This window comes from Anas platyrhynchos, chromosome 26 (genome assembly GCF_047663525.1).
Source record: "Anas platyrhynchos isolate ZD024472 breed Pekin duck chromosome 26, IASCAAS_PekinDuck_T2T, whole genome shotgun sequence".
In the NCBI taxonomy this organism is placed as follows: Eukaryota; Metazoa; Chordata; class Aves; order Anseriformes; family Anatidae; genus Anas; species Anas platyrhynchos.
Window position 1 is genome coordinate 2,191,722 of NC_092612.1, and position 22,526 is coordinate 2,214,247.

The 22,526-nt window shown below is 66.5% G+C and overlaps 11 protein-coding genes across 11 annotated transcripts; 5 read left to right on the forward strand and 6 right to left on the reverse strand.

The window, feature by feature from the left end:
* Positions 1-631: 631 nt before the first annotated feature.
* Positions 632-1,634, reverse strand: LOC139999452 (feather keratin 4-like). The gene is made up of 2 exons (XM_072027826.1): positions 1,505-1,634; positions 632-1,263 (listed from the first exon to the last, which is right to left on the reverse strand). Exon 2 carries the CDS (start codon positions 1,240-1,242, stop codon positions 877-879), a length of 366 nt encoding a protein of 121 aa, XP_071883927.1. The 5' UTR covers positions 1,243-1,263; positions 1,505-1,634; the 3' UTR covers positions 632-876.
* Positions 1,635-2,137: 503 nt separating this feature from the next.
* Positions 2,138-3,249, forward strand: LOC139999453 (feather keratin 4-like). The gene is made up of 2 exons (XM_072027827.1): positions 2,138-2,294; positions 2,411-3,249. The coding sequence occupies exon 2, from the start codon at positions 2,432-2,434 to the stop codon at positions 2,795-2,797; it is 366 nt and encodes a 121-aa protein (XP_071883928.1). The 5' UTR covers positions 2,138-2,294; positions 2,411-2,431; the 3' UTR covers positions 2,798-3,249.
* A 1,488-nt stretch (positions 3,250-4,737) lies between these two features.
* Positions 4,738-5,740, reverse strand: LOC139999454 (feather keratin 4-like). The gene is made up of 2 exons (XM_072027828.1): positions 5,611-5,740; positions 4,738-5,369 (listed from the first exon to the last, which is right to left on the reverse strand). The coding sequence occupies exon 2, from the start codon at positions 5,346-5,348 to the stop codon at positions 4,983-4,985; it is 366 nt and encodes a 121-aa protein (XP_071883929.1). The 5' UTR covers positions 5,349-5,369; positions 5,611-5,740; the 3' UTR covers positions 4,738-4,982.
* A 503-nt stretch (positions 5,741-6,243) lies between these two features.
* On the forward strand, positions 6,244-7,355 carry LOC139999455 (feather keratin 4-like). Its single transcript, XM_072027829.1, has 2 exons — positions 6,244-6,400; positions 6,517-7,355. The coding sequence occupies exon 2, from the start codon at positions 6,538-6,540 to the stop codon at positions 6,901-6,903; it is 366 nt and encodes a 121-aa protein (XP_071883930.1). The 5' UTR covers positions 6,244-6,400; positions 6,517-6,537; the 3' UTR covers positions 6,904-7,355.
* A 1,488-nt stretch (positions 7,356-8,843) lies between these two features.
* Positions 8,844-9,846, reverse strand: LOC139999457 (feather keratin 4-like). The gene is made up of 2 exons (XM_072027833.1): positions 9,717-9,846; positions 8,844-9,475 (listed from the first exon to the last, which is right to left on the reverse strand). The coding sequence occupies exon 2, from the start codon at positions 9,452-9,454 to the stop codon at positions 9,089-9,091; it is 366 nt and encodes a 121-aa protein (XP_071883934.1). The 5' UTR covers positions 9,455-9,475; positions 9,717-9,846; the 3' UTR covers positions 8,844-9,088.
* A 503-nt stretch (positions 9,847-10,349) lies between these two features.
* LOC139999463 (feather keratin 4-like) lies at positions 10,350-11,461 on the forward strand. Its single transcript, XM_072027839.1, has 2 exons — positions 10,350-10,506; positions 10,623-11,461. Exon 2 carries the CDS (start codon positions 10,644-10,646, stop codon positions 11,007-11,009), a length of 366 nt encoding a protein of 121 aa, XP_071883940.1. The 5' UTR covers positions 10,350-10,506; positions 10,623-10,643; the 3' UTR covers positions 11,010-11,461.
* A 1,488-nt stretch (positions 11,462-12,949) lies between these two features.
* LOC139999460 (feather keratin 4-like) lies at positions 12,950-13,952 on the reverse strand. The gene is made up of 2 exons (XM_072027836.1): positions 13,823-13,952; positions 12,950-13,581 (listed from the first exon to the last, which is right to left on the reverse strand). Exon 2 carries the CDS (start codon positions 13,558-13,560, stop codon positions 13,195-13,197), a length of 366 nt encoding a protein of 121 aa, XP_071883937.1. The 5' UTR covers positions 13,561-13,581; positions 13,823-13,952; the 3' UTR covers positions 12,950-13,194.
* Positions 13,953-14,456: 504 nt separating this feature from the next.
* LOC139999462 (feather keratin 4-like) lies at positions 14,457-15,554 on the forward strand. The gene is made up of 2 exons (XM_072027838.1): positions 14,457-14,612; positions 14,716-15,554. The coding sequence occupies exon 2, from the start codon at positions 14,737-14,739 to the stop codon at positions 15,100-15,102; it is 366 nt and encodes a 121-aa protein (XP_071883939.1). The 5' UTR covers positions 14,457-14,612; positions 14,716-14,736; the 3' UTR covers positions 15,103-15,554.
* Positions 15,555-17,042: 1,488 nt separating this feature from the next.
* On the reverse strand, positions 17,043-18,045 carry LOC139999458 (feather keratin 4-like). Its single transcript, XM_072027834.1, has 2 exons — positions 17,916-18,045; positions 17,043-17,674 (listed from the first exon to the last, which is right to left on the reverse strand). Exon 2 carries the CDS (start codon positions 17,651-17,653, stop codon positions 17,288-17,290), a length of 366 nt encoding a protein of 121 aa, XP_071883935.1. The 5' UTR covers positions 17,654-17,674; positions 17,916-18,045; the 3' UTR covers positions 17,043-17,287.
* Positions 18,046-18,690: 645 nt separating this feature from the next.
* LOC139999464 (feather keratin 4-like) lies at positions 18,691-19,647 on the forward strand. The gene has a single exon (XM_072027840.1). The coding sequence runs from the start codon at positions 18,830-18,832 to the stop codon at positions 19,193-19,195; it is 366 nt and encodes a 121-aa protein (XP_071883941.1). The 5' UTR covers positions 18,691-18,829; the 3' UTR covers positions 19,196-19,647.
* Positions 19,648-21,135: 1,488 nt separating this feature from the next.
* LOC139999459 (feather keratin 4-like) lies at positions 21,136-22,138 on the reverse strand. The gene is made up of 2 exons (XM_072027835.1): positions 22,009-22,138; positions 21,136-21,767 (listed from the first exon to the last, which is right to left on the reverse strand). Exon 2 carries the CDS (start codon positions 21,744-21,746, stop codon positions 21,381-21,383), a length of 366 nt encoding a protein of 121 aa, XP_071883936.1. The 5' UTR covers positions 21,747-21,767; positions 22,009-22,138; the 3' UTR covers positions 21,136-21,380.
* Between the last annotated feature and the right edge of the window lie 388 nt (positions 22,139-22,526).

Here is a 22,526-nt window from a genome sequence, read left to right on the forward strand (position 1 = left end):
TGGTGTGGTGGTGATTAGTAAGGATTTGGCAGAGGGTCCGCATGACTGAACCGTCTAGGAAATGCAAGAATCCTAGATAATAAGGAAGCCGAGCTGGTTCCTAGAAGTTTGGTTTGACTGCAAGCCGTGCTAATTGTATAGAAATTGCCTGCTAAAGATAAGCTCTGCTAACTGCTGGGCTGTGAGGGAAAAGCTCAGAGCTGAACGGTGCCCTGGGAGAAGTTCGGCTTGGCTCTTTGGGAGAAGCTCTTTCTTCAGCTACGGGAGTGTGTAAGCCCGGGAGCGGGCTGGGCAGGGAAGTGGTTTGGACAAGGCTTAAGCTTCGTTCAGGTGGCGCTGCGTGGAGGCGGCAGTTAGCGTGCTGCTGCTCCTCGCTCGGGGTTCCCCTCTGTTTCAGGACCTTGTGTGGAGCGTCTGGAGGCGGCCGTGCTGGAGGCGGGGAGCAGGCTGCTTCCAGGCAGGGCCCTGGGAGATGGGCTGCAGCCCTCAGTGTGGGAGGCAGGGCTGCCAGGGGCTTTGTCCAGGGCGCCCCGGCGCTTTGGGGGGCTGGGAGAGCGAAGGAGCCATGTGCAGGCGGAGGGAGCCCTGGAGCCCCCGCGGGGCCTGGGAAGGAAAGGCGGAGAGGCAGGCATTGGATGCAGGCTTGCTTTATTGTCAAGGCAGGAAAGGACACAAGCACAGAGGCGCGAGCAAGGCCCAGGCAGGCCGGTGGTGCCTGGGGCTTCCAGAGAGGCGTTCTTCCTTCAGGCTTCTGCCAGGCGCTGGCCGGCCCAGGGCCAAGAAAGGGCCCTGGGGGGCAGCACCGGAGGAGTCACATGTCTGTGCAGAGGAGGAGGAGGAAGGACGAGGAGGAGAAGAGGTGGCACGGGCGTGGCTTTAGCAGGGCCCACAGGTGTCCCACAGCTTCTTGCTGTAGCGCGGCAAGAGGTAGGGGCTGCAGGCGGGAGAAGCGTAGGGCCTGCCAAAGGTGCAGAGGCCCCCCGAGCCCTGGGTGGCCCCCGCGCCGTAGAGGCCCCCCAGCCCCAGGGAGCCCCCAAAGGCGGGTGCTCCGGAGGAGCCCACCACGGCTTGCTGGGGGAAGGAGCTGAGGATGGGGCCGGGGAAGGTGACGACAACGGGGGGCGGCTGGATGAAGGCCGTCGAGTCGGGGCACTGCCGCGCGCACAGCTCGTTGCAGCTCTCAGCGATGGGCTGGGGGACGGCGACGCTGGTTTTCGGCGGGTACAGGTCGTTGCAAGCCATCTTGGTGTGAGAGAGCTGAGCCTGCAATGCAAAGCCCCCAGGGCCGGTGCTGTGAGTGAGGAGATGCCCTGGCAGAGCAGGGCCCGTGCCCCAGCCAGGGGGCTCCCTCCTCAGCCCGCCCCGGCTCTCCACGCCTGCTCCCTGCGTGCCCGCGGCCCTCGCCTGCCCCCACGGAGCCCCTCTGCCCACAGCGCCTCTGGCAGAGCTCTCGTGGCCAGGGAGCCCCACACCGGCCCCTGCCCGACGAGGCCCCGCCACCCACCCTTTTCCCGAGCAGAGCCAGGCAGGAGCGGCGGATGCCAGCGCTTGCCCAGGACCACGCTTTTATGGGGGCCGGAGAGCGCGGGGAGGAGCTGGCCGCGCTGGGGGCACGTGGCCCGTGGTGGCCGAGCCATGGCCTCCTCCCTGCGCGCCACGGGGCTGTTGTGCTGACGCCGGTTCCTCGCCAGCCCCCACCCGCTCCCTCAGCCCCTGCAATTACCCCGCTCGGACGCTCGCCAGCCTTCACCTAATGGGCAAATTAGCCCCGCTGCCATCTCATCCCCTGCGTGCCTAAGAGGGCATGCAGCGTGACACAGGCGGGCTGCCAGCACCCTGCGTGCCGCAGCTCTTCCCCAGGGGCTTGGTCTCGGGGTGGCCGCGTGCGCGCTGTGGAGAGCCCCAGGGCAGAGCGGGGTCGTGGCGCTGGGCAAGGAGCAGCCACACGCCAGCGCCTCCATGACGTACGCACTGCAGTTGTTATCTCCAGAGGGGCGAGGTGACGAAACGCCAAATCAAAGGCGCTCCTCTCGGGCACTGCCTGCTCAGCACCACGCATTTGGCCCGCCAAGCGGAAAGGGGAGGGAAGCCAGCAAAGGGGCCTGTGCTGGTCCGGACAGGGGATGCTGACTCAGGGAGGGCAGGAGCAGGACAGCCTGGCCTCGGCAGGAGGGAGTGCCGCCTCTGCCCATTGGCCCAGCAGGCGCTGCGCAATGGCGGGGCCTGGATAAAAGCTCGGCCTGCGCGGGGCTCTCGCAAGCACTGCTCTGACCGCCTTCTCCTTGGGGAACAGGGTAAGTCTGCGAGCGCTTCTCCTCCTGCCGCTGGCCCCTGCCGCTGGCCCCTGCGCCTCAGCCTGGGCAGCTGCCATCTACGGCTCCCTCGCATCGCACTCTGTGCCCTCTTGCAGAGCACCGTCCAATCCCGCAAGATGGCTTGCTACGACCTGTGCCCGCCGAAAACCAGCGTCGCCGTCCCCCAGCCCATCGCTGAGAGCTGCAACGAGCTGTGCGCGCGGCAGTGCCCCGACTCGACGGCCTTCATCCAGCCGCCCCCCGTTGTCGTCACCTTCCCCGGCCCCATCCTCAGCTCCTTCCCCCAGCAAGCCGTGGTGGGCTCCTCCGGAGCACCCGCCTTTGGGGGCTCCCTGGGGCTGGGGGGCCTCTACGGCGCGGGGGCCACCCAGGGCTCGGGGGGCCTCTGCACCTTTGGCAGGCCCTACGCTTCTCCCGCCTGCAGCCCCTACCTCTTGCCGCGCTACAGCAAGAAGCTGTGGGACACCTGTGGGCCCTGCTAAAGCCACGCCCTGCCCCAGACCCCCTGCCAGCTGCCGCAACGCATGGCTGAGCTCGTGGGCACGGGGCGCTGAGGAGTGCTGAGCATCTCCAGCCCCAGCCAAGGCCTGGGCAGCTGGCTGTGCCGGCCCCTTCGGCCTCTCGCACCCTATTCTACTCCTCCTTCCTCCACGGCCAGGGCCTTGCGCCCGGCCTGCCCTCTGCTCTCCCACTCTCTCTTCCCCCCTCCTGCTCTCCGCAGCAAGAGCAGGACCCTTCAAGGCCTGTGGGGCCCATGGGCCAAGCCCTCCCGAGCTGCACTGCCGCACCGCCGGGGCTTGCGCAACCAGAAGCCACGCTCTGGAGAAGATCCTCTGTCCCCCCAACATGCCACAGCCAGCCTCGCTGGCTCCTGCTCCAGCTCTCTGTCCACTTCTCCTGCCGTGCCGGGCACAATAAAGGTTTCCTGCATCCACTCCTCTCTCTCTTCCTCTCTCTGTGTTCCGAGTCAGGAAAGCAGCCCTGGGGGGCAGGGGGCGTAGTGGAGGCTGCGGGGGAGGGCACACGCTGGTGCTGGGAGGCCCAGGGCATTAGGGCAGAGAGCAGGAGAGGTGCTGGCAGTTCTGCTTTGCCTGGCCTTCTCCGCCCGGGAGCGCGACCAGCTCTGCCAAGTGGAGCTGCTCCGCAGAAGCGAGGCACCGTCTCGGGCAAGAAGCGCAGAGGAAGAGGCCGGAGAGCAGGGATGGCTGAGCGCTGCGCGTGGTGAGTGCATGGCCGGTCCCTTGCTGGAGGACAGCCTTGCAGAAATGGCCGTGGGGCTGGTGGCCGCCCACTGGAGCAGGAGCCAGCAACGTGCCTTGGGGCCGTGAGCGCTCCCCCCTGCTCCTGATCATTGGCAATAGGGTTAGCAGCAGCCATAAGACGTAAGGGCGCTGAGCATGGGTCGCCCCTCCCCTTCTGTCTCCCCCTTTGTGGCCCCAGGCTGAGGTGACACCTCTTCCCAGGCAAGCCTCCTGCTGGCCCTGGGATTAAGCCCATCAGTGTTAGCACAAAGCCCACGTGCTGGATCCTTGGGTGTGGTGACGCCCGTTAAGGAAGAGGGAAGTGGCACAGCTCAGGGAACACTGGCTATAAAACGAAGCGGCAGCAAGCCCCATGTGGCACTCAGGCTGGAGCTGCTGCTGCTGCTGGCTGGCTGGCTGGCTGGCTTGCTGGCTGGCTGGCAGGAAGAAGCCTCTGCTCCCTCGGTGCTCAGGGCTGCGGGCGGTGTTGTCTTCTTCCTTGGAGTAGAGTGAGTTCTTTCCGGTCAAGACTGGCTCTAGCCTGTGGTGCTGGTGTGGTGGTGATTAGTAAGGATTTGGCAGAGGGTCCGCATGACTGAACCGTCTAGGAAATGCAAGAATCCTAGATAATAAGGAAGCCGAGCTGGTTCCTAGAAGTTTGGTTTGACTGCAAGCCGTGCTAATTGTATAGAAATTGCCTGCTAAAGATAAGCTCTGCTAACTGCTGGGCTGTGAGGGAAAAGCTCAGAGCTGAACGGTGCCCTGGGAGAAGTTCGGCTTGGCTCTTTGGGAGAAGCTCTTTCTTCAGCTACGGGAGTGTGTAAGCCCGGGAGCGGGCTGGGCAGGGAAGTGGTTTGGACAAGGCTTAAGCTTCGTTCAGGTGGCGCTGCGTGGAGGCGGCAGTTAGCGTGCTGCTGCTCCTCGCTCGGGGTTCCCCTCTGTTTCAGGACCTTGTGTGGAGCGTCTGGAGGCGGCCGTGCTGGAGGCGGGGAGCAGGCTGCTTCCAGGCAGGGCCCTGGGAGATGGGCTGCAGCCCTCAGTGTGGGAGGCAGGGCTGCCAGGGGCTTTGTCCAGGGCGCCCCGGCGCTTTGGGGGGCTGGGAGAGCGAAGGAGCCATGTGCAGGCGGAGGGAGCCCTGGAGCCCCCGCGGGGCCTGGGAAGGAAAGGCGGAGAGGCAGGCATTGGATGCAGGCTTGCTTTATTGTCAAGGCAGGAAAGGACACAAGCACAGAGGCGCGAGCAAGGCCCAGGCAGGCCGGTGGTGCCTGGGGCTTCCAGAGAGGCGTTCTTCCTTCAGGCTTCTGCCAGGCGCTGGCCGGCCCAGGGCCAAGAAAGGGCCCTGGGGGGCAGCACCGGAGGAGTCACATGTCTGTGCAGAGGAGGAGGAGGAAGGACGAGGAGGAGAAGAGGTGGCACGGGCGTGGCTTTAGCAGGGCCCACAGGTGTCCCACAGCTTCTTGCTGTAGCGCGGCAAGAGGTAGGGGCTGCAGGCGGGAGAAGCGTAGGGCCTGCCAAAGGTGCAGAGGCCCCCCGAGCCCTGGGTGGCCCCCGCGCCGTAGAGGCCCCCCAGCCCCAGGGAGCCCCCAAAGGCGGGTGCTCCGGAGGAGCCCACCACGGCTTGCTGGGGGAAGGAGCTGAGGATGGGGCCGGGGAAGGTGACGACAACGGGGGGCGGCTGGATGAAGGCCGTCGAGTCGGGGCACTGCCGCGCGCACAGCTCGTTGCAGCTCTCAGCGATGGGCTGGGGGACGGCGACGCTGGTTTTCGGCGGGTACAGGTCGTTGCAAGCCATCTTGGTGTGAGAGAGCTGAGCCTGCAATGCAAAGCCCCCAGGGCCGGTGCTGTGAGTGAGGAGATGCCCTGGCAGAGCAGGGCCCGTGCCCCAGCCAGGGGGCTCCCTCCTCAGCCCGCCCCGGCTCTCCACGCCTGCTCCCTGCGTGCCCGCGGCCCTCGCCTGCCCCCACGGAGCCCCTCTGCCCACAGCGCCTCCGGCAGAGCTCTCGTGGCCAGGGAGCCCCACACCGGCCCCTGCCCGACGAGGCCCCGCCACCCACCCTTTTCCCGAGCAGAGCCAGGCAGGAGCGGCGGATGCCAGCGCTTGCCCAGGACCACGCTTTTATGGGGGCCGGAGAGCGCGGGGAGGAGCTGGCCGCGCTGGGGGCACGTGGCCCGTGGTGGCCGAGCCATGGCCTCCTCCCTGCGCGCCACGGGGCTGTTGTGCTGACGCCGGTTCCTCGCCAGCCCCCACCCGCTCCCTCAGCCCCTGCAATTACCCCGCTCGGACGCTCGCCAGCCTTCACCTAATGGGCAAATTAGCCCCGCTGCCATCTCATCCCCTGCGTGCCTAAGAGGGCATGCAGCGTGACACAGGCGGGCTGCCAGCACCCTGCGTGCCGCAGCTCTTCCCCAGGGGCTTGGTCTCGGGGTGGCCGCGTGCGCGCTGTGGAGAGCCCCAGGGCAGAGCGGGGTCGTGGCGCTGGGCAAGGAGCAGCCACACGCCAGCGCCTCCATGACGTACACACTGCAGTTGTTATCTCCAGAGGGGCGAGGTGACGAAACGCCAAATCAAAGGCGCTCCTCTCGGGCACTGCCTGCTCAGCACCACGCATTTGGCCCGCCAAGCGGAAAGGGGAGGGAAGCCAGCAAAGGGGCCTGTGCTGGTCCGGACAGGGGATGCTGACTCAGGGAGGGCAGGAGCAGGACAGCCTGGCCTCGGCAGGAGGGAGTGCCGCCTCTGCCCATTGGCCCAGCAGGCGCTGCGCAATGGCGGGGCCTGGATAAAAGCTCGGCCTGCGCGGGGCTCTCGCAAGCACTGCTCTGACCGCCTTCTCCTTGGGGAACAGGGTAAGTCTGCGAGCGCTTCTCCTCCTGCCGCTGGCCCCTGCCGCTGGCCCCTGCGCCTCAGCCTGGGCAGCTGCCATCTACGGCTCCCTCGCACCGCACTCTGTGCCCTCTTGCAGAGCACCGTCCAATCCCGCAAGATGGCTTGCTACGACCTGTGCCCGCCGAAAACCAGCGTCGCCGTCCCCCAGCCCATCGCTGAGAGCTGCAACGAGCTGTGCGCGCGGCAGTGCCCCGACTCGACGGCCTTCATCCAGCCGCCCCCCGTTGTCGTCACCTTCCCCGGCCCCATCCTCAGCTCCTTCCCCCAGCAAGCCGTGGTGGGCTCCTCCGGAGCACCCGCCTTTGGGGGCTCCCTGGGGCTGGGGGGCCTCTACGGCGCGGGGGCCACCCAGGGCTCGGGGGGCCTCTGCACCTTTGGCAGGCCCTACGCTTCTCCCGCCTGCAGCCCCTACCTCTTGCCGCGCTACAGCAAGAAGCTGTGGGACACCTGTGGGCCCTGCTAAAGCCACGCCCTGCCCCAGACCCCCTGCCAGCTGCCGCAACGCATGGCTGAGCTCGTGGGCACGGGGCGCTGAGGAGCGCTGAGCATCTCCAGCCCCAGCCAAGGCCTGGGCAGCTGGCTGTGCCAGCCCCTTCGGCCTCTCGCACCCTATTCTACTCCTCCTTCCTCCATGGCCAGGGCCTTGCGCCCGGCCTGCCCTCTGCTCTCCCACTCTCTCTTCCCCCCTCCTGCTCTCCGCAGCAAGAGCAGGACCCTTCAAGGCCTGTGGGGCCCATGGGCCAAGCCCTCCCGAGCTGCACTGCCACACCGCCGGGGCTTGCGCAACCAGAAGCCACGCTCTGGAGAAGATCCTCTGTCCCCCCAACATGCCACAGCCAGCCTCGCTGGCTCCTGCTCCAGCTCTCTGTCCACTTCTCCTGCCGTGCCGGGCACAATAAAGGTTTCCTGCATCCACTCCTCTCTCTCTTCCTCTCTCTGTGTTCCGAGTCAGGAAAGCAGCCCTGGGGGGCAGGGGGCGTAGTGGAGGCTGCGGGGGAGGGCACACGCTGGTGCTGGGAGGCCCAGGGCATTAGGGCAGAGAGCAGGAGAGGTGCTGGCAGTTCTGCTTTGCCTGGCCTTCTCCGCCCGGGAGCTCGACCAGCTCTGCCAAGTGGAGCTGCTCCGCAGAAGCGAGGCACCGTCTCGGGCAAGAAGCGCAGAGGAAGAGGCCGGAGAGCAGGGATGGCTGAGCGCTGCGCGCGGTGAGTGCATGGCCGGTCCCTTGCTGGAGGACAGCCTTGCAGAAATGGCCGTGGGGCTGGTGGCCGCCCACTGGAGCAGGAGCCAGCAACGTGCCTTGGGGCCGTGAGCGCTCCCCCCTGCTCCTGATCATTGGCAATAGGGTTAGCAGCAGCCATAAGACGTAAGGGCGCTGAGCATGGGTCGCCCCTCCCCTTCTGTCTCCCCCTTTGTGGCCCCAGGCTGAGGTGACACCTCTTCCCAGGCAAGCCTCCTGCTGGCCCTGGGATTAAGCCCATCAGTGTTAGCACAAAGCCCACGTGCTGGATCCTTGGGTGTGGTGACGCCCGTTAAGGAAGAGGGAAGTGGCACAGCTCAGGGAACACTGGCTATAAAACGAAGCGGCAGCAAGCCCCATGTGGCACTCAGGCTGGAGCTGCTGCTGCTGCTGGCTGGCTGGCTGGCTGGCTGGCTGGCTGGCTGGCAGGAAGAAGCCTCTGCTTCCTCGGTGCTCAGGGCTGCGGGCGGTGTTGTCTTCTTCCTTGGAGTAGAGTGAGTTCTTTCCGGTCAAGACTGGCTCTAGCCTGTGGTGCTGGTGTGGTGGTGATTAGTAAGGATTTGGCAGAGGGTCCGCATGACTGAACCGTCTAGGAAATGCAAGAATCCTAGATAATAAGGAAGCCGAGCTGGTTCCTAGAAGTTTGGTTTGACTGCAAGCCGTGCTAATTGTATAGAAATTGCCTGCTAAAGATAAGCTCTGCTAACTGCTGGGCTGTGAGGGAAAAGCTCAGAGCTGAACGGTGCCCTGGGAGAAGTTCGGCTTGGCTCTTTGGGAGAAGCTCTTTCTTCAGCTACGGGAGTGTGTAAGCCCGGGAGCGGGCTGGGCAGGGAAGTGGTTTGGACAAGGCTTAAGCTTCGTTCAGGTGGCGCTGCGTGGAGGCGGCAGTTAGCGTGCTGCTGCTCCTCGCTCGGGGTTCCCCTCTGTTTCAGGACCTTGTGTGGAGCGTCTGGAGGCGGCCGTGCTGGAGGCGGGGAGCAGGCTGCTTCCAGGCAGGGCCCTGGGAGATGGGCTGCAGCCCTCAGTGTGGGAGGCAGGGCTGCCAGGGGCTTTGTCCAGGGCGCCCCGGCGCTTTGGGGGGCTGGGAGAGCGAAGGGGCCATGTGCAGGCGGAGGGAGCCCTGGAGCCCCCGCAGGGCCTGGGAAGGAAAGGCGGAGAGGCAGGCATTGGATGCAGGCTTGCTTTATTGTCAAGGCAGGAAAGGACACAAGCACAGAGGCGCGAGCAAGGCCCAGGCAGGCCGGTGGTGCCTGGGGCTTCCAGAGAGGCGTTCTTCCTTCAGGCTTCTGCCAGGCGCTGGCCGGCCCAGGGCCAAGAAAGGGCCCTGGGGGGCAGCACCGGAGGAGTCACATGTCTGTGCAGAGGAGGAGGAGGAAGGACGAGGAGGAGAAGAGGTGGCACGGGCGTGGCTTTAGCAGGGCCCACAGGTGTCCCACAGCTTCTTGCTGTAGCGCGGCAAGAGGTAGGGGCTGCAGGCGGGAGAAGCGTAGGGCCTGCCAAAGGTGCAGAGGCCCCCCGAGCCCTGGGTGGCCCCCGCGCCGTAGAGGCCCCCCAGCCCCAGGGAGCCCCCAAAGGCGGGTGCTCCGGAGGAGCCCACCACGGCTTGCTGGGGGAAGGAGCTGAGGATGGGGCCGGGGAAGGTGACGACAACGGGGGGCGGCTGGATGAAGGCCGTCGAGTCGGGGCACTGCCGCGCGCACAGCTCGTTGCAGCTCTCAGCGATGGGCTGGGGGACGGCGACGCTGGTTTTCGGCGGGTACAGGTCGTTGCAAGCCATCTTGGTGTGAGAGAGCTGAGCCTGCAATGCAAAGCCCCCAGGGCCGGTGCTGTGAGTGAGGAGATGCCCTGGCAGAGCAGGGCCCGTGCCCCAGCCAGGGGGCTCCCTCCTCAGCCCGCCCCGGCTCTCCACGCCTGCTCCCTGCGTGCCCGCGGCCCTCGCCTGCCCCCACGGAGCCCCTCTGCCCACAGCGCCTCTGGCAGAGCTCTCGTGGCCAGGGAGCCCCACACCGGCCCCTGCCCGACGAGGCCCCGCCACCCACCCTTTTCCCGAGCAGAGCCAGGCAGGAGCGGCGGATGCCAGCGCTTGCCCAGGACCACGCTTTTATGGGGGCCGGAGAGCGCGGGGAGGAGCTGGCCGCGCTGGGGGCACGTGGCCCGTGGTGGCCGAGCCATGGCCTCCTCCCTGCGCGCCACGGGGCTGTTGTGCTGACGCCGGTTCCTCGCCAGCCCCCACCCGCTCCCTCAGCCCCTGCAATTACCCCGCTCGGACGCTCGCCAGCCTTCACCTAATGGGCAAATTAGCCCCGCTGCCATCTCATCCCCTGCGTGCCTAAGAGGGCATGCAGCGTGACACAGGCGGGCTGCCAGCACCCTGCGTGCCGCAGCTCTTCCCCAGGGGCTTGGTCTCGGGGTGGCCGCGTGCGCGCTGTGGAGAGCCCCAGGGCAGAGCGGGGTCGTGGCGCTGGGCAAGGAGCAGCCACACGCCAGCGCCTCCATGACGTACGCACTGCAGTTGTTATCTCCAGAGGGGCGAGGTGACGAAACGCCAAATCAAAGGCGCTCCTCTCGGGCACTGCCTGCTCAGCACCACGCATTTGGCCCGCCAAGCGGAAAGGGGAGGGAAGCCAGCAAAGGGGCCTGTGCTGGTCCGGACAGGGGATGCTGACTCAGGGAGGGCAGGAGCAGGACAGCCTGGCCTCGGCAGGAGGGAGTGCCGCCTCTGCCCATTGGCCCAGCAGGCGCTGCGCAATGGCGGGGCCTGGATAAAAGCTCGGCCTGCGCGGGGCTCTCGCAAGCACTGCTCTGACCGCCTTCTCCTTGGGGAACAGGGTAAGTCTGCGAGCGCTTCTCCTCCTGCCGCTGGCCCCTGCCGCTGGCCCCTGCGCCTCAGCCTGGGCAGCTGCCATCTACGGCTCCCTCGCACCGCACTCTGTGCCCTCTTGCAGAGCACCGTCCAATCCCGCAAGATGGCTTGCTACGACCTGTGCCCGCCGAAAACCAGCGTCGCCGTCCCCCAGCCCATCGCTGAGAGCTGCAACGAGCTGTGCGCGCGGCAGTGCCCCGACTCGACGGCCTTCATCCAGCCGCCCCCCGTTGTCGTCACCTTCCCCGGCCCCATCCTCAGCTCCTTCCCCCAGCAAGCCGTGGTGGGCTCCTCCGGAGCACCCGCCTTTGGGGGCTCCCTGGGGCTGGGGGGCCTCTACGGCGCGGGGGCCACCCAGGGCTCGGGGGGCCTCTGCACCTTTGGCAGGCCCTACGCTTCTCCCGCCTGCAGCCCCTACCTCTTGCCGCGCTACAGCAAGAAGCTGTGGGACACCTGTGGGCCCTGCTAAAGCCACGCCCTGCCCCAGACCCCCTGCCAGCTGCCGCAACGCATGGCTGAGCTCGTGGGCACGGGGCGCTGAGGAGTGCTGAGCATCTCCAGCCCCAGCCAAGGCCTGGGCAGCTGGCTGTGCCGGCCCCTTCGGCCTCTCGCACCCTATTCTACTCCTCCTTCCTCCACGGCCAGGGCCTTGCGCCCGGCCTGCCCTCTGCTCTCCCACTCTCTCTTCCCCCCTCCTGCTCTCCGCAGCAAGAGCAGGACCCTTCAAGGCCTGTGGGGCCCATGGGCCAAGCCCTCCCGAGCTGCACTGCCGCACCGCCGGGGCTTGCGCAACCAGAAGCCACGCTCTGGAGAAGATCCTCTGTCCCCCCAACATGCCACAGCCAGCCTCGCTGGCTCCTGCTCCAGCTCTCTGTCCACTTCTCCTGCCGTGCCGGGCACAATAAAGGTTTCCTGCATCCACTCCTCTCTCTCTTCCTCTCTCTGTGTTCCGAGTCAGGAAAGCAGCCCTGGGGGGCAGGGGGCGTAGTGGAGGCTGCGGGGGAGGGCACACGCTGGTGCTGGGAGGCCCAGGGCATTAGGGCAGAGAGCAGGAGAGGTGCTGGCAGTTCTGCTTTGCCTGGCCTTCTCCGCCCGGGAGCGCGACCAGCTCTGCCAAGTGGAGCTGCTCCGCAGAAGCGAGGCACCGTCTCGGGCAAGAAGCGCAGAGGAAGAGGCCGGAGAGCAGGGATGGCTGAGCGCTGCGCGCGGTGAGTGCATGGCCGGTCCCTTGCTGGAGGACAGCCTTGCAGAAATGGCCGTGGGGCTGGTGGCCGCCCACTGGAGCAGGAGCCAGCAACGTGCCTTGGGGCCGTGAGCGCTCCCCCCTGCTCCTGATCATTGGCAATAGGGTTAGCAGCAGCCATAAGACGTAAGGGCGCTGAGCATGGGTCGCCCCTCCCCTTCTGTCTCCCCCTTTGTGGCCCCAGGCTGAGGTGACACCTCTTCCCAGGCAAGCCTCCTGCTGGCCCTGGGATTAAGCCCATCAGTGTTAGCACAAAGCCCACGTGCTGGATCCTTGGGTGTGGTGACGCCCGTTAAGGAAGAGGGAAGTGGCACAGCTCAGGGAACACTGGCTATAAAACGAAGCGGCAGCAAGCCCCATGTGGCACTCAGGCTGGAGCTGCTGCTGCTGCTGGCTGGCTGGCTGGCTGGCTTGCTGGCTGGCTGGCAGGAAGAAGCCTCTGCTCCCTCGGTGCTCAGGGCTGCGGGCGGTGTTGTCTTCTTCCTTGGAGTAGAGTGAGTTCTTTCCGGTCAAGACTGGCTCTAGCCTGTGGTGCTGGTGTGGTGGTGATTAGTAAGGATTTGGCAGAGGGTCCGCATGACTGAACCGTCTAGGAAATGCAAGAATCCTAGATAATAAGGAAGCCGAGCTGGTTCCTAGAAGTTTGGTTTGACTGCAAGCCGTGCTAATTGTATAGAAATTGCCTGCTAAAGATAAGCTCTGCTAACTGCTGGGCTGTGAGGGAAAAGCTCAGAGCTGAACGGTGCCCTGGGAGAAGTTCGGCTTGGCTCTTTGGGAGAAGCTCTTTCTTCAGCTACGGGAGTGTGTAAGCCCGGGAGCGGGCTGGGCAGGGAAGTGGTTTGGACAAGGCTTAAGCTTCGTTCAGGTGGCGCTGCGTGGAGGCGGCAGTTAGCGTGCTGCTGCTCCTCGCTCGGGGTTCCCCTCTGTTTCAGGACCTTGTGTGGAGCGTCTGGAGGCGGCCGTGCTGGAGGCGGGGAGCAGGCTGCTTCCAGGCAGGGCCCTGGGAGATGGGCTGCAGCCCTCAGTGTGGGAGGCAGGGCTGCCAGGGGCTTTGTCCAGGGCGCCCCGGCGCTTTGGGGGGCTGGGAGAGCGAAGGGGCCATGTGCAGGCGGAGGGAGCCCTGGAGCCCCCGCGGGGCCTGGGAAGGAAAGGCGGAGAGGCAGGCATTGGATGCAGGCTTGCTTTATTGTCAAGGCAGGAAAGGACACAAGCACAGAGGCGCGAGCAAGGCCCAGGCAGGCCGGTGGTGCCTGGGGCTTCCAGAGAGGCGTTCTTCCTTCAGGCTTCTGCCAGGCGCTGGCCGGCCCAGGGCCAAGAAAGGGCCCTGGGGGGCAGCACCGGAGGAGTCACATGTCTGTGCAGAGGAGGAGGAGGAAGGACGAGGAGGAGAAGAGGTGGCACGGGCGTGGCTTTAGCAGGGCCCACAGGTGTCCCACAGCTTCTTGCTGTAGCGCGGCAAGAGGTAGGGGCTGCAGGCGGGAGAAGCGTAGGGCCTGCCAAAGGTGCAGAGGCCCCCCGAGCCCTGGGTGGCCCCCGCGCCGTAGAGGCCCCCCAGCCCCAGGGAGCCCCCAAAGGCGGGTGCTCCGGAGGAGCCCACCACGGCTTGCTGGGGGAAGGAGCTGAGGATGGGGCCGGGGAAGGTGACGACAACGGGGGGCGGCTGGATGAAGGCCGTCGAGTCGGGGCACTGCCGCGCGCACAGCTCGTTGCAGCTCTCAGCGATGGGCTGGGGGACGGCGACGCTGGTTTTCGGCGGGTACAGGTCGTTGCAAGCCATCTTGGTGTGAGAGAGCTGAGCCTGCAATGCAAAGCCCCCAGGGCCGGTGCTGTGAGTGAGGAGATGCCCTGGCAGAGCAGGGCCCGTGCCCCAGCCAGGGGGCTCCCTCCTCAGCCCGCCCCGGCTCTCCACGCCTGCTCCCTGCGTGCCCGCGGCCCTCGCCTGCCCCCACGGAGCCCCTCTGCCCACAGCGCCTCCGGCAGAGCTCTCGTGGCCAGGGAGCCCCACACCGGCCCCTGCCCGACGAGGCCCCACCACCCACCCTTTTCCCGAGCAGAGCCAGGCAGGAGCGGCGGATGCCAGCGCTTGCCCAGGACCACGCTTTTATGGGGGCCGGAGAGCGCGGGGAGGAGCTGGCCGCGCTGGGGGCACGTGGCCCGTGGTGGCCGAGCCATGGCCTCCTCCCTGCGCGCCACGGGGCTGTTGTGCTGACGCCGGTTCCTCGCCAGCCCCCACCCGCTCCCTCAGCCCCTGCAATTACCCTGCTCGGACGCTCGCCAGCCTTCACCTAATGGGCAAATTAGCCCCGCTGCCGTCTCATCCCCTGCGTGCCTAAGAGGGCATGCAGCGTGACACAGGCGGGCTGCCAGCACCCTGCGTGCCGCAGCTCTTCCCCAGGGGCTTGGTCTCGGGGTGGCCGCGTGCGCGCTGTGGAGAGCCCCAGGGCAGAGCGGGGTCGTGGCGCTGGGCAAGGAGCAGCCACACGCCAGCGCCTCCATGACGTACGCACTGCAGTTGTTATCTCCAGAGGGGCGAGGTGACGAAACGCCAAATCAAAGGCGCTCCTCTCGGGCACTGCCTGCTCAGCACCACGCATTTGGCCCGCCAAGCGGAAAGGGGAGGGAAGCCAGCAAAGGGGCCTGTGCTGGTCCGGACAGGGGATGCTGACTCAGGGAGGGCAGGAGCAGGACAGCCTGGCCTCGGCAGGAGGGAGTGCCGCCTCTGCCCATTGGCCCAGCAGGCGCTGCGCAATGGCGGGGCCTGGATAAAAGCTCGGCCTGCGCGGGGCTCTCGCAAGCACTGCTCTGACCGCCTTCTCCTTGGGGAACAGGGTAAGTCTGCGAGCGCTTCTCCTCCTGCCGCTGGCCCCTGCGCCTCAGCCTGGGCAGCTGCCATCTACGGCTCCCTCGCATCGCACTCTGTGCCCTCTTGCAGAGCACCGTCCAATCCCGCAAGATGGCTTGCTACGACCTGTGCCCGCCGAAAACCAGCGTCGCCGTCCCCCAGCCCATCGCTGAGAGCTGCAACGAGCTGTGCGCGCGGCAGTGCCCCGACTCGACGGCCTTCATCCAGCCGCCCCCCGTTGTCGTCACCTTCCCCGGCCCCATCCTCAGCTCCTTCCCCCAGCAAGCCGTGGTGGGCTCCTCCGGAGCACCCGCCTTTGGGGGCTCCCTGGGGCTGGGGGGCCTCTACGGCGCGGGGGCCACCCAGGGCTCGGGGGGCCTCTGCACCTTTGGCAGGCCCTACGCTTCTCCCGCCTGCAGCCCCTACCTCTTGCCGCGCTACAGCAAGAAGCTGTGGGACACCTGTGGGCCCTGCTAAAGCCACGCCCTGCCCCAGACCCCCTGCCAGCTGCCGCAACGCATGGCTGAGCTCGTGGGCACGGGGCGCTGAGGAGCGCTGAGCATCTCCAGCCCCAGCCAAGGCCTGGGCAGCTGGCTGTGCCGGCCCCTTCGGCCTCTCGCACCCTATTCTACTCCTCCTTCCTCCACGGCCAGGGCCTTGCGCCCGGCCTGCCCTCTGCTCTCCCACTCTCTCTTCCCCCCTCCTGCTCTCCGCAGCAAGAGCAGGACCCTTCAAGGCCTGTGGGGCCCATGGGCCAAGCCCTCCCGAGCTGCACTGCCACACCGCCGGGGCTTGCGCAACCAGAAGCCACGCTCTGGAGAAGATCCTCTGTCCCCCCAACATGCCACAGCCAGCCTCGCTGGCTCCTGCTCCAGCTCTCTGTCCACTTCTCCTGCCGTGCCGGGCACAATAAAGGTTTCCTGCATCCACTCCTCTCTCTCTTCCTCTCTCTGTGTTCCGAGTCAGGAAAGCAGCCCTGGGGGGCAGGGGGCGTAGTGGAGGCTGCGGGGGAGGGCACACGCTGGTGCTGGGAGGCCCAGGGCATTAGGGCAGAGAGCAGGAGAGGTGCTGGCAGTTCTGCTTTGCCTGGCCTTCTCCGCCCGGGAGCGCGACCAGCTCTGCCAAGTGGAGCTGCTCCGCAGAAGCGAGGCACCGTCTCGGGCAAGAAGCGCAGAGGAAGAGGCCGGAGAGCAGGGATGGCTGAGCGCTGCGCGCGGTGAGTGCATGGCCGGTCCCTTGCTGGAGGACAGCCTTGCAGAAATGGCCGTGGGGCTGGTGGCCGCCCACTGGAGCAGGAGCCAGCAACGTGCCTTGGGGCCGTGAGCGCTCCCCCCTGCTCCTGATCATTGGCAATAGGGTTAGCAGCAGCCATAAGACGTAAGGGCGCTGAGCATGGGTCGCCCCTCCCCTTCTGTCTCCCCCTTTGTGGCCCCAGGCTGAGGTGACACCTCTTCCCAGGCAAGCCTCCTGCTGGCCCTGGGATTAAGCCCATCAGTGTTAGCACAAAGCCCACGTGCTGGATCCTTGGGTGTGGTGACGCCCGTTAAGGAAGAGGGAAGTGGCACAGCTCAGGGAACACTGGCTATAAAACGAAGCGGCAGCAAGCCCCATGTGGCACTCAGGCTGGAGCTGCTGCTGCTGCTGGCTGGCTGGCTGGCTGGCTTGCTGGCTGGCTGGCAGGAAGAAGCCTCTGCTCCCTCGGTGCTCAGGGCTGCGGGCGGTGTTGTCTTCTTCCTTGGAGTAGAGTGAGTTCTTTCCGGTCAAGACTGGCTCTAGCCTGTGGTGCTGGTGTGGTGGTGATTAGTAAGGATTTGGCAGAGGGTCCGCATGACTGAACCGTCTAGGAAATGCAAGAATCCTAGATAATAAGGAAGCCGAGCTGGTTCCTAGAAGTTTGGTTTGACTGCAAGCCGTGCTAATTGTATAGAAATTGCCTGCTAAAGATAAGCTCTGCTAACTGCTGGGCTGTGAGGGAAAAGCTCAGAGCTGAACGGTGCCCTGGGAGAAGTTCGGCTTGGCTCTTTGGGAGAAGCTCTTTCTTCAGCTACGGGAGTGTGTAAGCCCGGGAGCGGGCTGGGCAGGGAAGTGGTTTGGACAAGGCTTAAGCTTCGTTCAGGTGGCGCTGCGTGGAGGCGGCAGTTAGCGTGCTGCTGCTCCTCGCTCGGGGTTCCCCTCTGTTTCAGGACCTTGTGTGGAGCGTCTGGAGGCGGCCGTGCTGGAGGCGGGGAGCAGGCTGCTTCCAGGCAGGGCCCTGGGAGATGGGCTGCAGCCCTCAGTGTGGGAGGCAGGGCTGCCAGGGGCTTTGTCCAGGGCGCCCCGGCGCTTTGGGGGGCTGGGAGAGCGAAGGGGCCATGTGCAGGCGGAGGGAGCCCTGGAGCCCCCGCGGGGCCTGGGAAGGAAAGGCGGAGAGGCAGGCATTGGATGCAGGCTTGCTTTATTGTCAAGGCAGGAAAGGACACAAGCACAGAGGCGCGAGCAAGGCCCAGGCAGGCCGGTGGTGCCTGGGGCTTCCAGAGAGGCGTTCTTCCTTCAGGCTTCTGCCAGGCGCTGGCCGGCCCAGGGCCAAGAAAGGGCCCTGGGGGGCAGCACCGGAGGAGTCACATGTCTGTGCAGAGGAGGAGGAGGAAGGACGAGGAGGAGAAGAGGTGGCACGGGCGTGGCTTTAGCAGGGCCCACAGGTGTCCCACAGCTTCTTGCTGTAGCGCGGCAAGAGGTAGGGGCTGCAGGCGGGAGAAGCGTAGGGCCTGCCAAAGGTGCAGAGGCCCCCCGAGCCCTGGGTGGCCCCCGCGCCGTAGAGGCCCCCCAGCCCCAGGGAGCCCCCAAAGGCGGGTGCTCCGGAGGAGCCCACCACGGCTTGCTGGGGGAAGGAGCTGAGGATGGGGCCGGGGAAGGTGACGACAACGGGGGGCGGCTGGATGAAGGCCGTCGAGTCGGGGCACTGCCGCGCGCACAGCTCGTTGCAGCTCTCAGCGATGGGCTGGGGGACGGCGACGCTGGTTTTCGGCGGGTACAGGTCGTTGCAAGCCATCTTGGTGTGAGAGAGCTGAGCCTGCAATGCAAAGCCCCCAGGGCCGGTGCTGTGAGTGAGGAGATGCCCTGGCAGAGCAGGGCCCGTGCCCCAGCCAGGGGGCTCCCTCCTCAGCCCGCCCCGGCTCTCCACGCCTGCTCCCTGCGTGCCCGCGGCCCTCGCCTGCCCCCACGGAGCCCCTCTGCCCACAGCGCCTCCGGCAGAGCTCTCGTGGCCAGGGAGCCCCACACCGGCCCCTGCCCGACGAGGCCCCGCCACCCACCCTTTTCCCGAGCAGAGCCAGGCAGGAGCGGCGGATGCCAGCGCTTGCCCAGGACCACGCTTTTATGGGGGCCGGAGAGCGCGGGGAGGAGCTGGCCGCGCTGGGGGCACGTGGCCCGTGGTGGCCGAGCCATGGCCTCCTCCCTGCGCGCCACGGGGCTGTTGTGCTGACGCCGGTTCCTCGCCAGCCCCCACCCGCTCCCTCAGCCCCTGCAATTACCCTGCTCGGACGCTCGCCAGCCTTCACCTAATGGGCAAATTAGCCCCGCTGCCGTCTCATCCCCTGCGTGCCTAAGAGGGCATGCAGCGTGACACAGGCGGGCTGCCAGCACCCTGCGTGCCGCAGCTCTTCCCCAGGGGCTTGGTCTCGGGGTGGCCGCGTGCGCGCTGTGGAGAGCCCCAGGGCAGAGCGGGGTCGTGGCGCTGGGCAAGGAGCAGCCACACGCCAGCGCCTCCATGACGTACGCACTGCAGTTGTTATCTCCAGAGGGGCGAGGTGACGAAACGCCAAATCAAAGGCGCTCCTCTCGGGCACTGCCTGCTCAGCACCACGCATTTGGCCCGCCAAGCGGAAAGGGGAGGGAAGCCAGCAAAGGGGCCTGTGCTGGTCCGGACAGGGGATGCTGACTCAGGGAGGGCAGGAGCAGGACAGCCTGGCCTCGGCAGGAGGGAGTGCCGCCTCTGCCCATTGGCCCAGCAGGCGCTGCGCAATGGCGGGGCCTGGATAAAAGCTCGGCCTGCGCGGGGCTCTCGCAAGCACTGCTCTGACCGCCTTCTCCTTGGGGAACAGGGTAAGTCTGCGAGCGCTTCTCCTCCTGCCGCTGGCCCCTGCGCCTCAGCCTGGGCAGCTGCCATCTACGGCTCCCTCGCATCGCACTCTGTGCCCTCTTGCAGAGCACCGTCCAATCCCGCAAGATGGCTTGCTACGACCTGTGCCCGCCGAAAACCAGCGTCGCTGTCCCCCAGCCCATCGCTGAGAGCTGCAACGAGCTGTGCGCGCGGCAGTGCCCCGACTCGACGGCCTTCATCCAGCCGCCCCCCGTTGTCGTCACCTTCCCCGGCCCCATCCTCAGCTCCTTCCCCCAGCAAGCCGTGGTGGGCTCCTCCGGAGCACCCGCCTTTGGGGGCTCCCTGGGGCTGGGGGGCCTCTACGGCGCGGGGGCCACCCAGGGCTCGGGGGGCCTCTGCACCTTTGGCAGGCCCTACGCTTCTCCCGCCTGCAGCCCCTACCTCTTGCCGCGCTACAGCAAGAAGCTGTGGGACACCTGTGGGCCCTGCTAAAGCCACGCCCTGCCCCAGACCCCCTGCCAGCTGCCGCAACGCATGGCTGAGCTCGTGGGCACGGGGCGCTGAGGAGCGCTGAGCATCTCCAGCCCCAGCCAAGGCCTGGGCAGCTGGCTGTGCCGGCCCCTTCGGCCTCTCGCACCCTATTCTACTCCTCCTTCCTCCACGGCCAGGGCCTTGCGCCCGGCCTGCCCTCTGCTCTCCCACTCTCTCTTCCCCCCTCCTGCTCTCCGCAGCAAGAGCAGGACCCTTCAAGGCCTGTGGGGCCCATGGGCCAAGCCCTCCCGAGCTGCACTGCCACACCGCCGGGGCTTGCGCAACCAGAAGCCACGCTCTGGAGAAGATCCTCTGTCCCCCCAACATGCCACAGCCAGCCTCGCTGGCTCCTGCTCCAGCTCTCTGTCCACTTCTCCTGCCGTGCCGGGCACAATAAAGGTTTCCTGCATCCACTCCTCTCTCTCTTCCTCTCTCTGTGTTCCGAGTCAGGAAAGCAGCCCTGGGGGGCAGGGGGCGTAGTGGAGGCTGCGGGGGAGGGCACACGCTGGTGCTGGGAGGCCCAGGGCATTAGGGCAGAGAGCAGGAGAGGTGCTGGCAGTTCTGCTTTGCCTGGCCTTCTCCGCCCGGGAGCGCGACCAGCTCTGCCAAGTGGAGCTGCTCCGCAGAAGCGAGGCACCGTCTCGGGCAAGAAGCGCAGAGGAAGAGGCCGGAGAGCAGGGATGGCTGAGCGCTGCGCGCGGTGAGTGCATGGCCGGTCCCTTGCTGGAGGACAGCCTTGCAGAAATGGCCGTGGGGCTGGTGGCCGCCCACTGGAGCAGGAGCCAGCAACGTGCCTTGGGGCCGTGAGCGCTCCCCCCTGCTCCTGATCATTGGCAATAGGGTTAGCAGCAGCCATAAGACGTAAGGGCGCTGAGCATGGGTCGCCCCTCCCCTTCTGTCTCCCCCTTTGTGGCCCCAGGCTGAGGTGACACCTCTTCCCAGGCAAGCCTCCTGCTGGCCCTGGGATTAAGCCCATCAGTGTTAGCACAAAGCCCACGTGCTGGATCCTTGGGTGTGGTGACGCCCGTTAAGGAAGAGGGAAGTGGCACAGCTCAGGGAACACTGGCTATAAAACGAAGCGGCAGCAAGCCCCATGTGGCACTCAGGCTGGAGCTGCTGCTGCTGCTGGCTGGCTGGCTGGCTGGCTTGCTGGCTGGCTGGCAGGAAGAAGCCTCTGCTCCCTCGGTGCTCAGGGCTGCGGGCGGTGTTGTCTTCTTCCTTGGAGTAGAGTGAGTTCTTTCCGGTCAAGACTGGCTCTAGCCTGTGGTGCTGGTGTGGTGGTGATTAGTAAGGATTTGGCAGAGGGTCCGCATGACTGAACCGTCTAGGAAATGCAAGAATCCTAGATAATAAGGAAGCCGAGCTGGTTCCTAGAAGTTTGGTTTGACTGCAAGCCGTGCTAATTGTATAGAAATTGCCTGCTAAAGATAAGCTCTGCTAACTGCTGGGCTGTGAGGGAAAAGCTCAGAGCTGAACGGTGCCCTGGGAGAAGTTCGGCTTGGCTCTTTGGGAGAAGCTCTTTCTTCAGCTACGGGAGTGTGTAAGCCCGGGAGCGGGCTGGGCAGGGAAGTGGTTTGGACAAGGCTTAAGCTTCGTTCAGGTGGCGCTGCGTGGAGGCGGCAGTTAGCGTGCTGCTGCTCCTCGCTCGGGGTTCCCCTCTGTTTCAGGACCTTGTGTGGAGCGTCTGGAGGCGGCCGTGCTGGAGGCGGGGAGCAGGCTGCTTCCAGGCAGGGCCCTGGGAGATGGGCTGCAGCCCTCAGTGTGGGAGGCAGGGCTGCCAGGGGCTTTGTCCAGGGCGCCCCGGCGCTTTGGGGGGCTGGGAGAGCGAAGGGGCCATGTGCAGGCGGAGGGAGCCCTGGAGCCCCCGCGGGGCCTGGGAAGGAAAGGCGGAGAGGCAGGCATTGGATGCAGGCTTGCTTTATTGTCAAGGCAGGAAAGGACACAAGCACAGAGGCGCGAGCAAGGCCCAGGCAGGCCGGTGGTGCCTGGGGCTTCCAGAGAGGCGTTCTTCCTTCAGGCTTCTGCCAGGCGCTGGCCGGCCCAGGGCCAAGAAAGGGCCCTGGGGGGCAGCACCGGAGGAGTCACATGTCTGTGCAGAGGAGGAGGAGGAAGGACGAGGAGGAGAAGAGGTGGCACGGGCGTGGCTTTAGCAGGGCCCACAGGTGTCCCACAGCTTCTTGCTGTAGCGCGGCAAGAGGTAGGGGCTGCAGGCGGGAGAAGCGTAGGGCCTGCCAAAGGTGCAGAGGCCCCCCGAGCCCTGGGTGGCCCCCGCGCCGTAGAGGCCCCCCAGCCCCAGGGAGCCCCCAAAGGCGGGTGCTCCGGAGGAGCCCACCACGGCTTGCTGGGGGAAGGAGCTGAGGATGGGGCCGGGGAAGGTGACGACAACGGGGGGCGGCTGGATGAAGGCCGTCGAGTCGGGGCACTGCCGCGCGCACAGCTCGTTGCAGCTCTCAGCGATGGGCTGGGGGACGGCGACGCTGGTTTTCGGCGGGTACAGGTCGTTGCAAGCCATCTTGGTGTGAGAGAGCTGAGCCTGCAATGCAAAGCCCCCAGGGCCGGTGCTGTGAGTGAGGAGATGCCCTGGCAGAGCAGGGCCCGTGCCCCAGCCAGGGGGCTCCCTCCTCAGCCCGCCCCGGCTCTCCACGCCTGCTCCCTGCGTGCCCGCGGCCCTCGCCTGCCCCCACGGAGCCCCTCTGCCCACAGCGCCTCCGGCAGAGCTCTCGTGGCCAGGGAGCCCCACACCGGCCCCTGCCCGACGAGGCCCCGCCACCCACCCTTTTCCCGAGCAGAGCCAGGCAGGAGCGGCGGATGCCAGCGCTTGCCCAGGACCACGCTTTTATGGGGGCCGGAGAGCGCGGGGAGGAGCTGGCCGCGCTGGGGGCACGTGGCCCGTGGTGGCCGAGCCATGGCCTCCTCCCTGCGCGCCACGGGGCTGTTGTGCTGACGCCGGTTCCTCGCCAGCCCCCACCCGCTCCCTCAGCCCCTGCAATTACCCTGCTCGGACGCTCGCCAGCCTTCACCTAATGGGCAAATTAGCCCCGCTGCCGTCTCATCCCCTGCGTGCCTAAGAGGGCATGCAGCGTGACACAGGCGGGCTGCCAGCACCCTGCGTGCCGCAGCTCTTCCCCAGGGGCTTGGTCTCGGGGTGGCCGCGTGCGCGCTGTGGAGAGCCCCAGGGCAGAGCGGGGTCGTGGCGCTGGGCAAGGAGCAGCCACACGCCAGCGCCTCCATGACGTACGCACTGCAGTTGTTATCTCCAGAGGGGCGAGGTGACGAAACGCCAAATCAAAGG